This window comes from Pundamilia nyererei, unplaced genomic scaffold (genome assembly GCF_000239375.1).
Source record: "Pundamilia nyererei isolate P.nyererei 1_Seehausen unplaced genomic scaffold, PunNye1.0 scaffold00007, whole genome shotgun sequence".
NCBI classification, from domain to species: domain Eukaryota; kingdom Metazoa; phylum Chordata; class Actinopteri; order Cichliformes; family Cichlidae; genus Pundamilia; species Pundamilia nyererei.
This window is the reverse complement of record NW_005187408.1, coordinates 5,743,254-5,766,554: the sequence shown is the minus strand read 5'-3', so window position 1 is coordinate 5,766,554 and position 23,301 is coordinate 5,743,254. Positions and strand designations below refer to the sequence as shown.

The 23,301-nt window shown below is 39.8% G+C and overlaps 3 protein-coding genes across 3 annotated transcripts in view; 2 read left to right on the top strand and 1 right to left on the bottom strand.

Moving 5' to 3' along the window:
- Window positions 1-319: 319 nt before the first annotated feature.
- On the top strand, window positions 320-7,779 carry hhatlb (hedgehog acyltransferase like, b). Its single transcript, XM_005722690.1, has 12 exons — window positions 320-486; window positions 2,395-2,538; window positions 3,822-3,889; window positions 3,978-4,091; window positions 5,039-5,233; window positions 5,314-5,523; window positions 5,790-5,961; window positions 6,159-6,303; window positions 6,389-6,424; window positions 6,509-6,710; window positions 6,804-6,945; window positions 7,020-7,779. Exons 2-12 carry the CDS (start codon window positions 2,433-2,435, stop codon window positions 7,229-7,231), a joined length of 1,602 nt encoding a protein of 533 aa, XP_005722747.1. The 5' UTR covers window positions 320-486; window positions 2,395-2,432; the 3' UTR covers window positions 7,232-7,779.
- Window positions 7,780-9,222: 1,443 nt separating this feature from the next.
- On the top strand, window positions 9,223-14,554 carry klhl40b (kelch-like family member 40b). The gene is made up of 6 exons (XM_005722689.2): window positions 9,223-10,517; window positions 10,680-10,840; window positions 10,940-11,047; window positions 11,183-11,368; window positions 11,556-11,705; window positions 11,957-14,554. The coding sequence occupies exons 1-6, from the start codon at window positions 9,387-9,389 to the stop codon at window positions 12,066-12,068; spliced, it is 1,848 nt and encodes a 615-aa protein (XP_005722746.1). The 5' UTR covers window positions 9,223-9,386; the 3' UTR covers window positions 12,069-14,554.
- Window positions 14,555-19,514: 4,960 nt separating this feature from the next.
- Window positions 19,515-23,301, bottom strand: part of zbtb47b (zinc finger and BTB domain containing 47b) — a 24,136-nt gene continuing 20,349 nt past the window's right edge. Inside the window, exons 3-6 of the mRNA XM_005722688.2 lie at window positions 22,252-22,399; window positions 21,689-21,804; window positions 20,736-20,880; window positions 19,515-20,122 (exon numbers count right to left, since the gene is read on the bottom strand). Of these exons, the coding sequence (XP_005722745.1) occupies window positions 19,674-20,122; window positions 20,736-20,880; window positions 21,689-21,804; window positions 22,252-22,399 (858 nt within the window). The 3' untranslated portion in view covers window positions 19,515-19,673. The remainder of the gene's footprint in view (window positions 20,123-20,735; window positions 20,881-21,688; window positions 21,805-22,251; window positions 22,400-23,301) is intronic.

The window sequence follows — 23,301 nt, the reverse complement described above, 5'->3', positions numbered from 1 at the left end:
GTTCCTCAAATCTTCAAAGTATGTTATGTTAAGCAGTGTGACGCAATGCAGACATGAGTACATGTAACTATGTAAATATAATGAGGGCTTCAACTTCAGACTTTTCAGTATTAAATGTGAAAATATCGACATATGGCTTCAGTGAGTTTTGCTAACTATTTGCTGCTTATTAGCAAATATAGGAGACCTGAATAGATGTCCAATGTTGTGTGGCTCATAGTCTATTATACTGTTTTAGCAGTCCTCCTGTTCCGCCCCCTCTGTGTCAGTGGACAAAGTACAAATACATCATGTCACCTTTAACTGGTGGCAGCTCCCTCTCAGGGAGTCAGAGGGACCTGCAGCTTGACCTGCACTCTGTGGAAGCACAGCAGATGCAAAACTTTACCTTTCCTTCCATGTTCTTTTTTTTATGTGACATTTTAAAGTGCCTTTGAAACAATCTGAATTTTCTTTAACAACTACTTTGGGCTTACTGCGATCAAGGTCAGTATCACAACAGGTGGTGTGGAGGACAAACTGAAGTGCATGACCATGTGGCATTTCAACAGCATGCATCTCATTCAGACACCATGAAGAGAAAGCAGGAAGGGGTTTTACTGTAGTTCATTGTTGCTTCATTTAGCTGAGTTTGATTTTTCTCTTATAGCAACACGTAGCTGTTTCATTGTGTGCAAGCCTAAGCTGCAATTCATCAGAGAGAAATCGTTTAGTTAAAAATAGCAGCAGCTGCACTTTAAATTCTAATCGGTCAGTTTACCCTCCACCTTTTTATGATAAATGAGAAATGTGTCAAACATGTCAAAGAAACAATATTCTTAAATAATTGAAGCTTAAAATCAGGCATTATACAGCAAGGTTTTTGGAACAGAATATATTAAATAAGGAGGAGAAAGCAGGTTCTTATTGTACCAAAGAAGAGGCATCAGAATCCACAAAGCAATAGATAAATAGTGAAAAGAACCACTCTTTGGCACAATAGGAGGGCATGCTTATAGTGAATTATGCAGTTTATTATGCAGATGCAAATCAAATCAAATATGATCTTGTAAGATACGTTTAACCGTCAAATATTAAACTATCCGACCAGGCCTACTAATACAGTTCATTTAGGTTTAACTGATTTTTTGCTATAGCTGACTCTGACTGTTCCTTAGTTGCTAGTTTCTAGTCTTACTAAAGCAAATTCTGGTACCTATTAGAGTCAAAATACTACTACTAATAATATTAGCAATAATAAAAATAATAATGATACAATATGTTTTAGGGCAGGCCTCCCATATAACAGAAAAGTCATGACCCCTATGGTATTTCAGTGTCTCTCAGTTCCTCTGTCAGCTCCACCCCTCTCAACATGGCGACTATGAAAAGTGTGATTAATTTATGCCAGTAAAACTAGCATGTCATGTGACTTAATTCTTCCCATGTTATCTCTGGACTATTAGAAACTCTGATACAACAGCATCGTGACCAATCATGTCATGAAGTCATTCGTAGATCTCAGGGTGCAATCAGCCACTGCTGCTACGCAGCTTACCTTATTAGCCAGCTGGCTAGCTTGTGAGCATAGAGAAATCCTTGAGTAAATCATCGGTTAAGTCAAAAACTGCAATCCTATAAGTGGTTCATGGTCCCAAAAAGCTTAAGAATTGCTCAATTTAAACTACCTAAGTGTAAATAAACCAGAAAAAACAACATACCATTTTAAAAGTACCATTTAAAATCTGATGTGTTAGTAAGAGTGATCTAATAGCAACACTGATGGTGTTTTACTCTGAAGTGTTAAAAAATAAAATAAAAATCCTACTGCTCTGCTTTCCTTTGAATAACAGATGTGGAAACTTCGTTGACAGCTGGACTAATAATCTTTAAAATTAGCAGTTATTAATCCATTTGATAAATGTACAAAGATAAGTACAGTTAAAATGTGGAAAGTCCTCTGTGATAGTCACAGGTTAAGAGGAAGCAAATGGCTTTTGTTACTTTCCATCTCTGATAATGTGTCACAGAAAGTTCACGGATGACAGTTACCTAAATTTAGAATCAGCGATGGATTAGAGGTCTATTTTAGTTGGGTTATGCAAAATAATGTAATAAATGCCCTCATACAAATACTGCAGTAGGACTGTGACACTTTTTGTGAGGCTCAGTTTATTTTTAGGATTACAGCTGTTCATGAAGAATAATGTGCCACCCTTCCTGTTGTACAGCAGTGACTGGGATCCAAAGGATCCCCAAAATAAAAGATAACATCAGGGGAAAGGGGATGAACCTCTGGCATATGTGTCTTACTGTAGGCAGGATAAGAAAACTCAGGAATGCTATTTGGCACCGCCTGTTTTAGGTGTGACAGACAGATTAAAGTACTCTGACTTCTCTGTGGTTTATATTCAGGAGCCTCCGGAGCTCCGTGCTGTCCTGACTGCATCGCCATGGGGCTCAAAGCTGCTCTTCCCAAGTATGAGATTTATTTCTACAACACTGTTTTGTGTCTGGCCATGTTCTGGGCCACTAGCTGGATCTTTGAGGTGTCCAGTTGTGAGTATGAGTTAACACACTCACACACATGCACACAGAAAAAGAGTATCCGAATATTAAGCCTACTGTATTTGGTCATTTATAATGAAAACTGTCCTAACTGGTGGTGCAGGTGGATTCAAACTTAGGACTCTGAGTTAAAAGTTCACAGGTTTATTTACAACAATGAAATACCAGGAATTGTATCTGAAAGCTTTAACACAACGAGGTCTGATGTCAGGTTAAGTCCACAGCTTAATTTTTCCCACAGGAATCTCTTTAAACAAATTTTGCAAATTTCTCTCAAGAGTTTCTGCACAGAAGCATCCAAAATGCTACTAACTGTGTAGGCAAGCTGTCCATCAATGACCCAGATGGTTGGAGGGGGGTTGGAAGGGGGGTACAACAGACTGGACTAAGTGGGTTTCGACTGGAATATGTGCAACGTTCCACATGCTGTCAATTCTCATATTCTGGGGTAGCTTAAGACAGACACACACAGAGTTAATCAGAACCTCAACTTCAAAAGGACCAGTGTAGTGTTAGAGTTGGGTGAGTACTCTGCCCAGGTAAACTGGAAAGTCCAGGTGGACCTGTTGGTCGATGCAGAGACCTGCATCTAGCTCCTGGTTAGTTCCCTCTGCTTGCTTGTTGGTCACATGTATTTCTTGAATGATGTTTGAGCCAGAGGTGACCAACAACTAAACGTGTACAGAATATGATGAACATGCACAGGAGTAGGTGACAGAAAACTACTAAGAAGACCATTTTGTTTAAAGGATATCTATTTATATTTATAGCATAGAAATACCTATGAAGTACTAGTTAATCATATATTAATTCCGTGACTCTATCCTAGACTATCTATACTTTATAAACAAATTATCTTGCAATTTAAATCATAAAAAAGACTAAAATAAAGCTTGACTAAATTATTTTCCTCTTTTTCCTGATCTGCATACATTAGATTCCTCGAATGCAAAGTTCATCTGAGACTGTAGCACAGTCACGTACAGACAATACACTGTGAAGTATACATATGGGGGAAGTGTGACAGTGTAAGGTTGAGGAGTCTGAGCTATGTAGACCACGCTGAGGAGAACAGGTGTCGGTATTAATACCACCGAGCACAAGAAGAAAATAGTCCCTCTGTTTGGCCTACATTTGTTTGACTGTCAATCTAGCAAAGGTTTGTCATTTGCACTCAAGGGCAAGAAAAGAAAACACGGTGCACAGAAACACTTGGCTTCTGTACCAAACTATAAAATGTTGTATTCCCCCTTCCCCAATTGTCCCATTGTTAGCCAGTGCAAACAGAAAGACTTTCAAAACCAGCGTGAAGCCAGGATGGTACTACTTTGGGAGGAAAATGGTAAGAAAATGAATGCAGCTCATTTGTCATCATTTGTTTGCAGAAGTGTTCTCATATTTCTAATATTGTTGTGCTCGCTGGTCTACAGGAAACTGCAGATTTCGAGTGGCTGATGTGGTTTTCCACCTTTAGAGACCACATCATATTTGCGCTCTCTGGTCATGTGCTGTTTGCCAAGATCTGCTCCATGCTGGCTCCACAGGTGCTTCTCCTGACAGATTGATGGATTGTTTTCATTGAGCTTCTGTAGGCGGATTAATGTAGTATAGGACAGATCCAATATTTACTGCTAGTGTTAATAATCTGAGTGAAGCACTGAACTGCAATGAACCCAAGTTTATTTCTCACCATTATCTGGCAACCTCAAAATTTTCTTTGTCACAGCTGAGCTTTTATTTGTTGTTTTGTTTTTTTTAGCTGCTCTTTTCCCAGGGTGGTATGATCTAACACCATACATCTTTAATGACCTTAAAAACAAGAACTGGGTGCACAAGAGTTCATTTAAATCATCTGATTTCCTTGCATGAACCTGCCTTTTAAGTGTGGTCTAAAAAATTTTCAGCAGGGTTGAGGTCAACCCCTTGGGAAGGCCAGTCCAGAAGCTTAATGTCAGCCTGCTTTAGCCATTATAAAACACAGTTGCTTCTAAGTTTTAACCGTTTGGTTGTTGAGGTGAAGGTTCAAAACTTGGAGGTTGTCCTCAGTCTTCATTGTTCCGTCCACTTTGTGCAATGTATCAGTACCAGTGGCACCACAACAGCCCCAGAGCATGATGCTGCCACCACCATGCTTGACACTTGGGACATTGTTCTTCGGTTTGAAAGCCTCAACTTTACTCGACCTAACATACCTCTTGTATATGTGTTATGATTGCTCAATCTTTTTCTTATTTGAGCATAAAAACTATTCTCCATGAGATATTTGGCTTGTCCATGTGGGCTGCTGTAAATTTCAGTTGAGCTAGAGGATGTTGATTTTGGAGCAAGTTTATATCTCTTGGGTTCATCAAGTTAAAAACCACTGTAGAACCTTCAAAGATTTAAGTGACCCTGTATGTATCATTCACTCGTTAAAGATGATATTCATGCCCATGATGAATGTATGAAAACTTTTAAACTACAAGGGTGACACCATTTTTCTGTCCCACAGTATCGGTCCTTGGTATATATGGTGTACGGCCTGCTTGCTGTGTGGACAAGCATGGGCTGGACCTATGTCACCCTCATCCTCTCCCACTGTATCCTGCTCTACAGCATCTCTTTAGTGAAAATCCGCTGGCTTTGCTTCGTCACTGGTCTTTGTACGCTGGCTACATTCAAGTGTGAACCCTTCATTTCCTGGCAGGTAAGCTGCTGGCACCCAAACACCTCAGTGTATTGTCTATACATTTCTCATGGTCGATTCCCCATGTCTTCTCTAAACAGGCAGGTTTTGTGGAAGGGGACTTTGAGTTGCGTCCTGTTTTCTTCTATGGAGGATGTGGGTTTACAATCATGCGTTGTATGAGTTTTGCTCTGGAGAACTGTGAAAGAAAAGATGGCAACTACAACATCTTGGAGCTGCTCAAGTACAACTTCTACCTCCCTTTCTTCTATTTCGGGCCTATCATGACTTTTGATCAATTTTATGTTCAAGTAAGTTGAATTTGATTCTTTACAGGTTACAAAATTATTAAGTATAACGATCGTGTGACCTAAAATTGATGGTTTCTTTTACTTTTCTTTACTGTTCATGAAGATATTTAGAACACACAATGTAAAGTTTACATGCATTTATGTCGCCATCAGTAAAAAAAATCTGACGTTTAAAATATCCCTAAATAACAGGGCCTGTTGTCTGCAGAGGCTGAAAGTTTCTGGCTTTCTCCATAGTTGTGACGTGTGTTTGCTGCCCTCTGCAGGTCAACAGGTGTGACCTTACCAGGAAAGAGCGGGAGATGTGGAATATCAACCTGCACGGTGTGATCCACCTTATCGTCATCATTGTAGTGGACATCCTCTTCCACTTCATGTACATCCTCACCATCCCCACTGACTTGAAGCTGATGAAGCACCTGTCTGACTGGGCTCTAGGTCTGTGCCACTTCACGAAAATTCCCGTTTTAATATTTTTAAACCCAACGGCATGCAAAAAAAGCACAAATGAAGACTGAACATTAACATATAATTAAAAGCTTTGACTTACATTAAACAAATTTCCAGTTTTAATTTCAATTATTTGAGATGAAAGGAAACTTGCAGCAGAACTGATGTCACTGCATTGTTTCCAGTGGGGCTGGCTTACTTTAACCTGGTGTATGACTGGGTGAAAGCAGCTGTGATGTTTGGTGTCATCAACACGGTATCCAGACTGGATCACCTTGACCCTCCTAAGCCACCAAAATGCATCACCATGCTCTATGTGTTTGCTGAAACGTGAGTGAGGCTTGAACACATGTGAGTGGTTCCAGGCGTACATGTGGTATAATTCTATAGTACTAAAGCTGATTTTGTTTTGTAGTCACTTTGACAGAGGGATCAACGATTGGCTGTGCAAGTGAGTGTCTCCAAAAGGCCACCAATATTAAAGTCATGTTAATCATTTGAAAAGCAAAGGTTCTGATGAAGCCCTAATCCACAGGTATGTGTATAATTACCTGGGTGGAAAGCACGAGAACGTGGTGGAGGAGCTTGTGGCTACACTGTGCACCTTCGGCATCACCATCCTCTGGTTGGGACCCTGTCAGGTGGTCCTGGTCTGGGCTTTCCTGAACTGTTTTGGTCTCAACTTTGAGCTGTGGACAGGCAAATTCTTCTCCGTGGAGCCATTTAGCTCTTTTGAGGTTGGTTAGATGAGTTTGTTTGTACACATCAATAAGCAGTTTATAAAGGATAAGGGATTTAATGTGCATGTTGTATATAAATATGATTTGCAGATGGCAATGTCAGAAGCGATGTCTCGGCGCATCAGAGCCATCTTCAACACTTTTAACTTCTGGAGCATTGTGTTGTACAACGTTCTGGCCTTGAACAGTTTGGACTTCGCAAAGTTGGTTGCCAAACGGCTACTTCTAAAAGGTGATTTTGGTTGTTAATTATGAGGCAACTTTGCCATTTCTTACCAGCTTATTAACAATGAATTACCTTCCCAGGCTTCCCCATAACCACCATCATCGTCATGTTTGTGACCTACTGTCTGATTCAAGTGATCAAGGAGCAAGAGAGGAGACAGGCACTCATAGACGATCCCGATCCACTCCCACCAGCACCGCCTCCAAACGCTGCCACCAGTCCTACCACCTCTGCAACTGCACCCACTGCTGCTCAGCCGGTCGCAGATCCCAGCAAAGAAAAAGCAGAGTAGATATTTAATTTTTAACGAATGGTTACAATGATGAAAATTGTGAGTTCTGTCCAAATGCTAACAGTATTATGAGTTTGAATGGATGCAGACAAGCTCGTTGTAAATAAAATTTTAAGTATTTTTACCTAAGGGAGAATTTAAAACTTAATGGAAAAAGAAATTACAGTAAATGAATATTTACTGTAACATATTGTGAAGTTCACCTGTATACTAACCAGGACTAACAATAAAACTACATTGTCGGGACTGTGATTGGTCTAGAGCAAAAGTAAAGATTAGTGAAAACATTTGTACTTTGTGTGTTTATGCAGGTTTTTGTTCTCTCCGATGAAACTGCTTGTGCTTTTTACACTACATGAGTCAGTGTTGAGTCTTGTCATAGTACCGTGAGCCATTTCTGTTGCATTACATCAGCACTTTGTCACTGAATCCTGTTTGCTGCTTCCACATGGAAAACACTTTGAATACTGTTGGGAGGGAGTGCTACAGACACCTGTGGTGAATCACTGCTCTGACCAGAACAAGGCAATAAAATGGATTTAATAACATCAAACAGCGGAGGTTTCCTTTTTTTGTTAGGGTAAATTTACCAGGTAATTTTGGCAAATCACTAAGAAAAAAAATATGTGTGGCATTTAACTGTGTTTTCATGATTACCTGAAATGTTTTTAATATTTTTGTGTTAAACTGATGCAATAAAACATGAGTGTTTGAGCCTCTACAGCTTTTGAGACATTAGCTGTCCCATGTTTTTTGACACGAGCAGTGTTCAGGGTAAAATGGTTCAGCTGATCAGTGAAAATGTCCCACTGTACTCAGCCAAAGCCCCTCTCATCCTTTCCTCTACCCACTAGTTGTATTTTTAAAACACTTTTGATGTCTGTCACATTTATCACTTCTATATCAACATGTTTCTTTCATCCTTTTTTCAGGTAGTGTAATGTGAAAATGGAATGTAAGACATAGAATAAGAAATATATCAAAATATTTTTAAAATGGGGAACTTTAAAAATATCTCAGAGGGTGGCCCACTTTACCTGAAATGAATCACCCATTTTATCTAATACATGAGGGTAAATTGGGCTGGTAATTAAAACTGTTTTTTCATACAAATTTGCTTAATTTAGAAAATTATCTGCATTTTTCTGGCAGAGGACAGCACAACATGGATTATGAATCAAAATGTCTAGATGTTCATTTGGTTCTTATTCACCTTATTATTGAAGAGTAAGTTTTAACAAGTCAGGTCACTCACCATGGAGTTTTCTGTGGCAAAATGAACCATCATCCTTGCAATCTCAGACGAATCACATCAAATGCTAAATGTTAAGTACTGTTTACTTTTAAAGACAGCTTTTAGCTAAGACAGTCAAACCTTAAATGGCCCATTTTACCTGGGTTATTACATGCCTTTCTTTTTCAATGAAAGTGTTTTGGTTCTGTTCAAATAAAATAAATTGCTTCTTAACAACACTTAAACTAATTAAGCTCTTTAGAAAACAATAATTTTCATAGTGGTAGTGGCAGCCTATCAGATCACCAATAAACTGAGAACTGTTAGCTTAGCAAAAAGACTGGTCTAAAAGAGCAGCTGAACAAATATATTGCCAAATCCTTATTTATAACTGTCTCTTTGAAATGAACAAGAACACTATGTTAAACATTCTGTGTATTAAAATAAATCTATTAGTCATTTGAGAGTTTCCTCTGTTTTCCACAGAGTCATCGTCACATGTATGTAATGCTACAAAATGCTAAGATGAGCCCCTCAGAGAAGCCTACTAAACCATGTACTCCAGGGTCTGCCATGACTCATGCTGGACACAGTTCCCATTAAGCAGTGTGTCAGCTGTCTGGGAGTGGGTCGGTGTGGACTTCGAGGTGGGACAAGGGGAAGCATGGATATTACATTTCAAGTTCCAGAATAAAGCCCATTGCTCTACACCAAGCACCCAGTCTATAAATAAACCTCCAGTTGGAGTTCAGTTGAAGGGTCAGGACAGCTGAGGAAGTGGGCTGTCTCTGGTGTGTCTGAATACTCTTTTAAATCCTCTTTCCAGGCTAGAAACTAGAACAGCTTAGTTATAGAGGAGATACATTTTGTTTGATTTCTTTAGCCCCTGAAAGGCTCTTCATACTTCTTCTGCCAGGAACGATGGCTCTGCCTATAAACCCAGCGGACGAGCCCAGATTGTACCAGCAGACTCTACTCCAGGATGGCCTCTATGACCTGCTGGAGAATGATAAGCTGGTCGACTGTGTGCTGAAGATCAAAGACAAAGAGTTTCCCTGCCACCGGCTCGTTCTGTGTGCCTGCAGCTCATACTTCCGCTCCATCTTTCTTTCTGACCTGGACGAGAGCAAAAAGAGGGAAATTATCCTGGAGGATGTGGAGCCAGGTGTCATGGGGCTCATCGTGAAGTATCTGTACACCTCCAAGATCAATGTGACCGAGCAGAATGTCCAGGATATCTTTGCTGTCGCTAATATGTACCAGATCCCTTCAATTTTCACTGTATGTGTGTCTTTCTTACAAAAGCGCCTAAGCCTCAGCAACTGTCTGGCTATCTTCAGGCTCGGCTTGATGCTGGACTGTCCCAGATTGGCCATCTCTGCTCGAAACTATGCCTGCGAGCGCTTTCAGCTCATCTCCAGAGATGAAGAATTCCTCCAGCTGCTTCCCAGTGAGCTGGCAGCCATTTTATCAAATGACAATCTAAACGTAGAGACAGAAGAGGAGGTATTTGAAGCTTTGATGAACTGGGTGTCCCGGAACAAAGAGACCAGAGAGAAAGAGCTGCCGAATTTGTTGGACTGCATTCGTTTGCGTCTTGTCAATGAGGACTATCTGAGAGAAAAAGTGGAGAAACACAAACTTATCTCCTCTAACCCCGAGTTGCAGCAGAAACTCCAGCTGGTTAAGGATGCCCACGCTGGGAAAATGCCAGAAGTTAAAAAAAGAAAAAGCAAGGAGGAGGAGGATGGTGGAGCAGGGAATGATGGAGAGAGTGAAGATAAAGATGATGAAGAGGGCCTTCTCCCAAGCATCCTGAATGATAATCTTCGATTTGGGATGTTTGTCAGAGACTTGATCCTGATGGTTAATGATGCTGGCGCTGTGGCCTACGACCCAACGGGGAACGACTGCTTTCTGGCATCACTTTCCACACAGATTCCCAAAAACCACGCCAGCCTGGTGACCAAGGAGAACCAGATCTTTGTGGCCGGAGGATTATTCTTTGATGAACAGAACAAGGATGATCCACTGTGCTCATACTTCCTGCAGGTAGGAGAACGTCAAGACAAAGTTTGTAGAAAGAAAGGAGAAGATGAACAACTTCCAATTACATGCGGTACACATACAAATATAGTTCAGTGCAAATATTTTTCTACACTGTAGTTCTGTACACTGTAAACATTTACAAATGTTTGACTCCTGTGACCACAGTACGACCCGGTCAGTGCCGACTGGCTCGGCATGCCTCCCCTGCCTTCTCCCCGTTTTCTGTTTGGAATGGGCGAGGCTGAGAACTCCATCTTTGTTTTGGGAGGAAAGGAGCTGAAGGAGCAGGAGCACATGCTGGATTCAGTCTTGGTATACGACAGACAGTGAGTACAGCCTTGAGTTCATGTATGAAATTTTAGGGGAAAAGCACTCAGTTTGTCATCCTTAATAATTAACTACATAATGTGTTTTGTCATTCACAGATCCTTTAAATGGGGCGAGTCAGAGCCGATTCCATACCCAGTTTACGGCCATACAACATTATCTCATAATGACACTGTATACGTGATTGGAGGAAAGGGAGACAACAAGTGAGTACATGCTTCAAGCAAAATATTAATGTTCATATTAAAAGTGTGACCCTAAAAGGCTTCAGGATTTAAAGAAGGAGGGTTTTCTTTATCTCAGAGGTCACTATTGTGAGTCTTTGTCCCTTTTGTAAAAAGGAGCTGTCTAAAGAAGATGTGTGCCTACGACGCCAAGCGTTTTGAATGGAAGGAGCTCGCGCCCATGAAGCACGCACGCTCCTTATGTGGAGCTACCGTTCATGAAAACAAAATATACGTGGCAGGAGGCGTCACTGACAACGGCCTGACAGACACTATGGAGGTGTATGATATCGCTACTAACAAGTGAGTTTCCTATATTTATATTTCTTTTCTTTTACTTTATTTTTTTAGTTTAGTTTGTTTCTAATTATCTGTTGTAAAGCACACAGTCAGTGTAAAGTTACAACACATCATAATAAATGTAATAAAACTGTGGCTAAATGGTTTATCTAACTGAACATTTTTCTGTGTGTGTGTTAACGCGGTGCAGGTGGTCAGACTTTGTGCCGTTTCCTCAGGAACGTAGCTCCCTGAATCTCGTGTCGTTGGCTGGTTCCCTCTACGCCGTTGGAGGTTTTGCCATGATGCCTATAGAGGACAACGAAGAGGTTCTTCCTAAAGAGATGAACGACATCTGGAGGTAGATCGTAACAGACTTCTTTAAAAAAGTTATTTCAACTGTTAAATTGTCTTTGCACAACTGTAATCTTAATTATATTTAGTATTTACTCAATTGTGTTAGTATTTAAAATGTTACTCAGTGAACCCAACATAAGATGCCACCGTCCTGCTTCAGTTCATAGTGGATATATAATTACTTAAGTTTAAACGCAAATGAGGGAGATAGGAGCCCTGGGAAAAACTATGACGACTGTCTCTTAACCTCCTCAGGTATAATGAGATGGAGAAGAAGTGGAATGGGATCCTGAAAGAAATCAAGTACGCCTCAGGGGCTTCAGTTTTGGGGGTGCGACTGAATACCTTGCGTCTCACCAAGATGTAAAACCCCCTCCAGTCCCCGTTTATGAACATGAACCTGTTTAGTTCACAGTTGTTGTACCAGAGTCCAAAGAACGGTTCAGGGCCACAGACATCAATATTCAGCTCAATGTGTTCATTGTTCTCTTCCGTTTTATTTTACGCATTTGATTTTTTGTTGTAGATTTTCTAATTATAACAAATTAATACTGTGGATTTGTTTTTTTGTTTCTTTTTGATCTATAATAATTTTATATATGTCTTTCTACAAGTTTAAATCTGATTCAGACTAAAACTACAGAGTCAGTAACCTAAAGACACCTGTTGCACTGTGTGAAATAAATCAAAATATTAAAGTGTCTAAATCCGAGTGGAAAATATAAGCATTTCCCAACAGATGGCAGCAAAGTTGCCAAAAAAAAGCACTACTGTAATATAAAAAACAAAACACAAAGACACATCTGAATTTGCAATAATATATCTATACTGTTTAATATTGAAATGATTTCATTACGCTCTGTTGTGTTACAGACAGTAAACACTAGTCAATAATACAATAAAAGACAGAAAATACAGTCTAATGTTATTAGCACCTCTAGACACTACTGTCCTTGTACTGTTTTTAGTATTTTATCATAGCTGAACGTGACGACTACTGCCTACACATGGGCTTTGTACACCAGAGTTAACTAAGTTGTAGTGTTAACATTATAGAGAGTCAGCAAATAACAGTACACATTATGGTTTCTTTAACACCGCTGCAGTATGAGTAAGGGAAATGCAATGTGATGCGAATGTGAATAATACAGCTTTGAATAGACTATGGCATTGATGCTTATGGTTACCATCACATGTAGCTTCACTCAAAAACAGGGGAAAGCCACCATAAAACATATATAAAAAAAAAACAACAACTAAACTTTCTCATGCAAAAATTACACTTGTTTCTCACTTTTAGTTCATATGGAGCCCTCGAACTGCCAAAAGGTAGCAAAAGATTCATTTTAACTTGAATTGAGGAATATCACACACACACACACACACACACACACACACACACACACACACACACATATAAAACATTCAGTAAAACAAACACAAAGTTCTTTAATTCAGTCAGGTATTCTGTGGTTTTCTCATTTTACTATTGCAGTTACTATTCGTTTTTCTTCACTCAGGCTTTTTGACCTATTGATGTTTCATTTTCCTCACCATGTGTTAAATTCTCCTAATGCATATATAATAAATATGGATGAGTATTTGTTAATGGCAGTGACTAATTTGAAATTCATGTGATACTTGTGGAGTAACTTAGAGCGCTTTGTGGCTAGCTTAGCTGAAAACAGTGCCCACAAGGATTGTTGGCTAGCTAGGCAGCTATCATGAAACTATGCCAGCCAGCATTACATACAGTAGTGTTAATCAATCTATTCTTTTGCCAACAGGTATTCAAAAACAAAGTTTCTTAGTAATAGTCAATCTACAGTTTGCCATTTGACATCACGACAGACCGCAAAAGACTATTTTTGTGCTAGCATTTAGACTGTTATGTTAGCTTTTCAAAGTTTAACCAAGTAAATTGAAGTTTTATAAAAAGCTTTAGATCTTGTCATTTTTTCCACAATAGATGAATCCTTTGTCTATAAATGTAATCAAATTTGACACAATTTCTTGTTCACAATTAGTGGAAATGTGTGCGGCATTAGTGAAAACCAGGAGGTAATTAGCTTCATCTCAATCAAAAAATTTAAGAACCCAACCAAATATAGACTGTTGGGACAGAAGTACTGGGCAACCTACACATTACACCTTGTGTGTGGTCAATTACTTTTGTCTATATTTGAGTGGTTTCGAACAAGTGAAACCTCTTAAAATCTCATTTGTATTGCACTAACAATGCTACTTTTTGGTATCATTAGATTTGTCAGTTTTGGGGCTCCATGTGTTTACCCAAACACTAACAGATTTAACAGAAAAAAAATCAACTCTTTACTCAAGAACAAAAAGAAATATAATACTTTCTCTCCAATATCCACCATGAGTTTCAGTTTCTAAAATAAGACAGCAATATTCCCAACACTTTTCTTGAAGGTGAAGGCCACAGAATAAAATTCTTTTGGATACACACTTCATCATTAGCAGCTTTCAAAAGAAAAAAGAGAGAGAGAGAGAGACCTAACTTAGTAATCCCATGAGCACTCTCCGAAGTGCCACTCTCACAGTTTGCTATGTGGCAACCTTGGGTGCACTGCAGAATGCACAGTCACCGTGGTGTCTAGGCACCCACTTAATCACTGACAAACCTTCATTTAAGGACAAGGACAGGTCCACCTTTGCCTAATCTAATACAAGCCTTTGGCTGCTAGCCTTAGTAAATTAGAATTTGGCTAATCAAAATACATAGAGTCAACCTGCCTGGAATACAGGACTCCTGCACACTGTGCAACATTTCCCTTTTCATGTCTAACAATCGTAGCTTTACTGCCGTTTCACTGTAAAACCATTAAAAAATAATAATAAAACAGCCTGTTTAATTCATTTTTCACAATTTAGGTAATATCTGGGATAATAAATGTCCATATCTGATACATTTCCTCTTTACAACTCATTGAAGTCTTGTTCTGATGTCACAGTTGGCCTTTATCTTTGCAGCTGGATTGAAGGAAGACTAGTTCACAAAAACAAACAAAGGAGGATTAACAAGTCAATTTAGAGTTTTATACCCAAATTCCTCTGGTTACTGTGTCCTCCACTTTATACTATATTTGATACAATGTGCAAGTGTTATGAAAGAAATATATTCTTAGCACAAATACACTATTTTGAGCTTTAAATATCATCAAATCATTTCAAATATGAGCAGTATGATGAATTTTGATTTCCTATCCTATGCATGCTTGGAAGCCTTTATTTACAGCCGGTTTCTTGGTCTGATTCCACACAGGTACACTTTTGATGTCCCTTTTGTCTTTAAATTTCACTTCAGAGGACTGAACATTGCCAAGGACACATTTAGTCAATAACTGCATTTTGATAATTTCCCATTTTAAGGCAAGGAAGTATTTTAAGGAAAGGAAGGATCAAGGAAACTGCTACTATATCTGTATCTCCACTAGATTGAAGGATAAAGTGCACTAAAAGTTTTTCTCGTAATTGAATTTGGCAACTCCGTCCTTCCCTTATGTTTTCTCATGCAATGAAAAAGAATAGTCACATATTAAGTCCCTTCAACAGAGGCAAAGTGGAAACACCTAAGAGTAATTTCTCTTGATAATGGAAGTGAGCAAACCAGTCAGAAACCGCCTGCACTGATTGCGCCCTCAAGGAAGAGTCACGGATACTTGTTAAACAGTGGGACAGTATTAAAGAGACTGACCAGAATGCAGAAACACCAGCGGATTGATGCATAACACAGAGTCATCCTCGGTGTGCCACATGCCACACCACAAGCAAGTAAAGTTATTCAGGGAAACAAAACTAAGGTGCAACTTACTAACCACAAACTCAGACCAACACTGAACAAAAAACCCTTAAAAAAAAAGCCTAAAAGGAATTTAATGCTGGAATTTACTTCAATTTATACATGTCTGCTACCCATTTTCACCTTGTATCTGGAAACACAAAACAAAAGTGCATAAATCAGTAGTATAAACTACTATACTTCCTCCTTTACTGTCAGCTACTGTCACTATCCATATCGCAAAAACATTCAAATCCCTCCATATGTAAGGCAAACACACAACCTGTAACCACGGTATCTCAATGTTGTCTCTTGGGCTAGTGCTTCTTAAAACAGGGAAGTGGGAAAAATCTCAATTTTGAGCTTTTACATGCTTCTTCGATGATAACGAGACACATACTATGAACATTAATGTAGATCTAAGGGTTGGAGTGCAGTTTAGCGAGTTGCCACAAGAGAGCAACAGCACTAAATAATCAGCCTACCAGATTAAATCTTAACTGGCATGTTTCATATATGTCTATATGTCTTATTATGTCTTTAGATTCTTCTGCACATTAATCGAGGAGTTTTATTCACTGTATGGTCACGAATGACAATAAAGTTTCATTTGACTTTGACAGTGTTGGCCATTACCTCCTCACAGTGCTCCAAATGTCTCATTTTTAGCTCACTTCCAATCCTGGAGTTCACTGTAATCACAGCCAGAATATTGTTCAGTTACATTAAGTTCAAGAACTCTACACTTTTAAATCATTTAAAGGGCAGTCTCAAACAGGACTCTGTACAAAAGCAGCAAACCAAAATACAAAACAGGTATCGGACACATGAAGAAAAACACAAAGTGTACCATTATTAAATTACGTCTGACGTGGCCCTAACGGTTTAACCGTGGAAATTGAAGAAATACATAGGGGGTGAGCTTAGACATAAGACTACATGAAGGTGCTTAATTTTTTTTTTAAAATATAAAACAGCTTATTACATTTACAAAAGCATGTCCACAAATTCCAACTTTCCGTAGTACCAGCCAGGACACATTTTGGGGCACATTCAACTGACTCTCCGAATGTAAACATGAGGAATAAATCACAAGGAAGAAGCACATCTTAACAATATTTACAGGTTAATGCCATACTACAGTTAGGCTATAAGTAGATAAAGTGAGCGGGAGCAGAATGATAGTGCGTATTCAGAGACCGATACGAATGCAAAATCGACTGAAGTGTCAAACAAGAGTTCTTATTTTAATTTTCAAATAGGAGTTACATGAAGTGATTGGCACCACTCTTGATTGATTTGATATAAAACCGAGGATAGTGACACTCTCCCAGTCAGGAAAACCAAAAACTAGCCTGCTAACTTAACCTTTGGGGAAAACTGACAGTATTTTGACGCTTCCAGCACATCTAGGTGACGGCTTCCTAAAGGTTGACTAAATGATAAAAGACAAAGGTTCCGAAACTGCATTTTGGCATATGCTTTCTTTCTTGGGAATTGATGACTACTGGAAGAAAACCAGAATGATTCTGGTACCGAAAGCCTCGTCACTTGCCTACAGATTCTGCATTTTCTGTGCAAATACTTTAACGAGCCACTTCTTTAGTTACACCCTGCTAGTTGTTGTTGGACCCCATTTGCCTTCAGAACCGCCTTAGATCTTCATGGCACAGATTCAACGTTGACATGACAGCATCACACAGTTGCTGGAGATTTGTTCGCTCTACATCCATGATATGAGTCTCTTGTTGCACCACACCCCAAACGTGTTCTATTGGACCTCTGTTAAGATATGATGACTGTGGATTTGACTACAGTAAACTCAATGTCACGTTAAAGAAACCAGTCTGAGATCATTCGAACCAGCATGTTATTCTGCTGGAAGCAATGGACATGCTTAGGAGCAATACTCAGGTAGGGTGTGGTGTTTAAATAATGCTCAGTTCCTACTAAGGAGCCTAAAGTGTGCCAAGAAAATATCTACCATCCCATTACATCACCAGCACCAAAGGTAGAATGGATCCATGCTTTCATGTTCCTTATCCCTAATTCTTCCCTGCTATCCAAATGGCAAAGGTGAGCCCGTGTATCCAGTTTCCTGTTCTTAGCTGACAGGAGTGCCGCCCAGTGTGGTCTTCTGCTGCTAATATGTTAAAGATGCTCTTCTGCACAACTTGTTAGCAGCAAGTGCTTATTTGAGTGCTATCTGCTCGAATTGCTGCTCACTTGATATTTTTATGTTATAGTCGTTTTCAGACTGAAATACTATGACCAGTCCGTCTGAATCCAACAACCATACCATGTTCAAAGTCACTTAAATCAGCTTTGTGATGCTCAGTTTGAACTTGAGCATGTTGTCTTGACCATGTCTACATGCCATGTGACGGGCTGATTAGCTCTTTGCATGAATGACCAATTTACGGGTGTAGCTAATGAAGTGGTCGGTGAAATTCGACGCAAAAATCACAAGTAAAATATCTTAAATTTGTACAAAAAAATTACAATTTCTGGTCACTATGGTGTGCAGGTTAAGAAATAGTCAAGATATTTGAGTGGTACCAATTTTCTTGTTCAGCTCTCAACAAGAACGCAAATAAAGATAATTGCAACCTATTCCTTTAAGCAGTTTATACTCGGATCATGATTTTTTTTTTCCAGATCTACTATGGTTATGACACACAATAGCCAAAGGTGTACACAGAGCCAAAGCCTTTTTTCAGGGGTATTATGCTGTGCTTCCCCAGTTTTAATTAGCTGCTACACGTTACTGTTTTAACAAAAATAAATCACTCTGTTATAATATAATTCAACACTAAGGGCTCCTTTTAGTGGCCACATCTGATGTGCCAAAAATGTATCTCTGCCAGTACTCTTTAAGAATTTTAATTGTTAGATTATAATTTAGTATTTATCACTTCACAACACGGATTACATCAGATTGCAATGAAATGTGGCCATTTGATTCGGCTATGTAAGCACGTTTTTGTGAACATTGCTCTCCCTACACTCATCTAACACACAGACAGTGTTTAGTTGGGAAAATAAGCAGTAAATAACAATAGCAGTAACACTGAATTTCATCCTACACGTATATTGTAGGTCAGAGTACATCAGGTTTTACTAACAAGTCACAGAAAAGTGCCATAACATCTCATAGCCAGATCTCGCAGGAGACGATGCACGCCTGCTTAATGTAAGCCAAAAAACAGCAAAAAACAAAAAAAAGATTAGAGTCGACAAATTACTCCATCTCCTGACTCGGGAAAGCTCGCATCTTGATTAGCTAAACGTTGATCTGACGATTGTTATCTCAAGTCTCTGCCTCGCATCTCAAACACGCACACACACCATCACGAACGCCACACGCTGCATTGCACGGCCGACTTCTCCTTAAGTCCTTAGAAAAAAATTAAAAGAAATGACGTAACGTGCCACGAATTACACACTATTCACAATAATAAAAACGAAGACGGTTAGGAGTACACTTTAAATATCACTGGAGTTAAATGTAAGGTGCAGGATCGATTATAAATGCTGAATTACATTACTTAACTATAGCAGGTGAGCTAACAGGATTTGGTTATTGGCAACGCCATATACATGTATACGCTCAAAGACAAATCAGCATTTGGTTATTGCTGGGTCTGACCAGAACCGCTCGCTACATCTTGGCCGAGAACAAAAAATAAATCATTTCTTCTCGTTACCACGTGGTTCTCCCTCTACTCATGATCCCAGTATGAGTGGAGATTTAGGAAGCGCTTCCTACCATTTCGTAAAAGATGCTACAATCAATACATTGTGCAAGGCTCAGGAGAGAGGCGAGTTGTCAGAAAAAACATCCCAAATGAAAGCAGGACACATCTGTGAAATTTATGAGTCGAAAAGTAACGGTGAAACGTCCTACTGGACTCTGAGGTTATCTATTGTATTCAACAGAGTAAAAAATTATTATTTATTACTATGTGTGTGTGTTCTTTGTTCTTTTTTTTCCTCCTTTTTTTTTTCTTTTTTTGACGAGGCCTCCATGTAGCATTTTTTTCTGTTCTTCTCCTCTGTGTAAATGTCACTGAGGCGCATCACTCTCCCTCTGCAGGAGTCCTCTTAAAAGCTCAAAGAAAAACAATAAAACAAAAAGTAACAAAGTGCTTTCAATGCTACAGAGATTTGTTAGTTGTTGGAGTTCATCCTACCAGCAGAAAACAGTGGAGGCGGCGGGGGTAAATGCGGGGTAGGAGGCAGCCCCCCCATGGAGTGCAGCAGGGGGAGGGACAGCTGGGTGCTGTGGAGGGGGTGGGGGCTAGAGGCAGCAGCGGGTGTAGTCACGGACGTGGCAGGGAGTGCCGTGCCCAGCTGGGCCTGACCGGAAGAGTCCGCAGCGGGTGGCGCCAAGGGCCGGTCGAGGCCCAGGGGGTCACCATTGCCGTCGGGAACCATGGGGTTGGTGACGCGGAAGCACTTCTCCCTGTGGGCCTTGAGCATGTTTGAGAAGCGGAAACGCTGGCCGCACACCTCACACGGGTATGGCTTTTCTCCGGTGTGGGTGCGGCGGTGGCGCTTCATGTTGGGCCGGCTCGTGAAGCTCTTCCCACAGATTTCACAGATGTACGGCTTTTCTCCTGCAAAACGGGAGACACAAAAGACGCCTGCTCGATACGTTTTCAACATGCATCGTTAAGTTTAATGCCACAGAATCAGTGTTTTTATATTCGCCATACATCAAATGATTCTGACGTGGAGGGCGGCTGGTTGCAGTAACGCTGCAGTTCTCCTCTGACCTTTTCAGTATCTTTCAGAACAGAGTTTTGATTTGTGGCCTGTGACTTGACTGTTTTAATTCACTCTGAATGCTCTCCACCAGAATCTCTTCCAGCTGTGGCAGGCAGCTGTTTCCAGTAAAAGAACTCTAACAGTCCAATTGGTGTTACCTGCACGGCAACAAACGGATAAAAGATAAAAACAATCAAGCAGCTAAAGAGTCACGTGTTTCTCTCAGCAGTTTTGTTAAAGAGCAAAGCTGAGTTAAATCAAAAGAATACACGGAGGCCACAAAAACTCCAACATGAACGATAATAGTGCTTCACATCTGCTGGGTGTGCAAATAAGCTTTGCAAAGACACAAAGGTGTCAGTGTTTGCAGCTCTGCAATATTTTCTTTTTTAAATTCTCCTTTAAAATAAATGTTGCTCTGCCCTGAAGCAACATGAACACAACCAAAAGAAAGGGACTCACCAGTGTGTGTTTTCATGTGTTCATCGAAGTACTGTTTCATGTTGAAGTCCTTTCCGCACCACTGGCACATGAACTGTTTGTGTCCGATGTGGATGCTCATATGGGAGCGGAGCTGGTATTTGTACTGGAAGCGCTCGCTGCAGTTCTGAAAAGGCGCACAGGAAACAGTTTTACGCAAAGTCGTTTTACAGCTGGTTGTCAAAGATGGACTCGACAGGTTGTACTTCAGTCATTGTGGAGAAAAAGCAGAACTCGTGTATGGTGTTTTCAACAAAACACACTGAGACTGACTTGAGCAAGGCTGTAAAATGTACTACTAAATCAAAACTGCCCTTTTTTTAACCTTCCTGTGAACCTATTAGACATGGCGCTCAGTTTTCATTCATAAAAAAAGTGGATATTTTTTAAAAATAGGCTTTCTTGCAATAGATTTTAATACCACTCTCATGCCTGTATGGTGAACCTTAGACATAATCAGCAGCCAGTTGGGACCTCTATCATCAAGGACTGATCTAATCGAGTAGCATTTTCCCCATTTTCTGTCTTTATGCTCAGCCAACCTAAACTAATTTATGATGTCACTATAAGCACCCAGCGAAACGCTTCAGTATTGAATAACTACCTGCTGGTGGTCTTTTGTCACAGTCTTGTTTAAAAAAAAAAACCTCCCAAATTGAACTTGAACAGACATTCTTTCACTGAAATAATTTCATCTATACTTCTCACTTCTTAAGAGAGGCTTTGACTAGATCTATGTGGGGTTTTTTTAAACGATCAGTGTTTTTTAATCGAGACCGGCACATCTGGACATCTGACTCTGGTTTACTTGATCTCAACTTGTGAATTTCTCAGATTTAAATGACACTCCCAGCGCCAATAATTTTACATATCTTTAAATCTACCTCATCACTCAAGTAAAGTGGAGAGCTGCAGTGTATAAAAGGAGCTCAAACCTCACACTTGAAGGGTTTCTCTCCTGAGTGCTGTAGAGAGTGAACCTTCAGGGACATGCTGCGCTTGAATGATTTCCCACACGTTTCACAGGTGAATGGCATGTCCTTCGTATGGGCTACACAAAGGCACAAACACAGAGCATGCTTAGTTTGTGTGATTCAATACTGAGCCACTCATGACTGAAATTAAACTAAGCATTTAAGGAACAACACTGAGGTTATTTTTCACTAAATAAATGCTGAGGGCAAAGGGTCCATTTCATCTTTTTCTTCCATCTTAAGTCTGAATATGACTATCCAATCTCTCCCATACTAGAAAGTGGCTAATTAGGACCCTATTATTAATAGTCCTTCGATAATAGGAACTCCTTAAATTGCAGTAGCATAGAGTGAGGTAAGCCCATCTGGGAAGTAAGATGCTTATCTCTCCAGAAAATGGAAAAGGAAAGCAACACCCAAAACAAATCCTGCCAAACAATCAGTAGGATGTGGAAAAAGGAAGCCTAAAGAAACACACGGGAACAAAGTGATCAACCAGGATAGTTGATTTTACTGTCACTCACCGACCATGTGCTTCCTGACATGGGCCATCGTGTAAAACTTCTTCTCACAGATCTCGCAGGAGAACTTCTTCTCGGCATAGCCATGGACGATCTTGTTGTGCTCGTGCAACGACCACAGCTTCTTGAAGGCTTTGCCACAGGTCACACACTTGAAGAAACAAGAGAGCGAGCATGGAATGATTACTGGAATTTACTTGGGGATGAGATATTAAACAGATTGTGATCTGGAACAGTCTTTACAAATACAATCCAGGTGTGTGTGTGTTTATACAGACACTTGAGCATGCACTGTAGCAAAAAAGCAATTAGAGTCACTAGATTAAAGAAGCAAATGATCTTCAAAACCACAGCAGGAGTCCAGCTGCTCGGTGCCGAGGGGTAATAGTGGAGGTAGTGAGACATATCAGAACTGATTATTACTGACTGCCATTTGACTGAGTTACTGACTCCAACTGGTTTTAGTGATTGCAATTATGCATATATTAATTAGAAACAAAATAACAATTATGCATTAAAAAAACATTTTATTTTCTATAAAACAACTTCCTAAAATAAAACTGATGTCAGAACAGGTAGCACTGCTAGGACTTAAAGGAACAGTTCTGGTGTGTAGTGAGGGCTGTCTTACAAAAAACACTGACAAAAATCAGGTATAATAACCACAAACAAAATTCCTGTTTAGTTGAACTGATTCAAACAACACATAGGTTTGGCTTCACACCTTTAGCTAAACCTTAATTTATCAAAAATTGTGTTTTTTAGTGTTTTTTTTTTTTTTTACCCATGTAGTGTTTGCAAAACATAACTTGACAACTGTAGCTAGCACTGCCAGGAAGTAACACGTTTTGAGGTTAGTTATTGGTGTTACATCCTGCTTTATTTACGTGTTTAGTTTTCCAAGCTCCAATCTGATGGGCAAGCACCTTTGCTAGCTTGTTGGCTGAGCTTATATGGGTTCCTTCCTTGTTTATGTGTCCTTCCCTGCCTTTTTCTCAGTCCACTCTGCAGCACCTTTGAGGTCACTTGTACCACTTTTTCATTGTGGCGGGG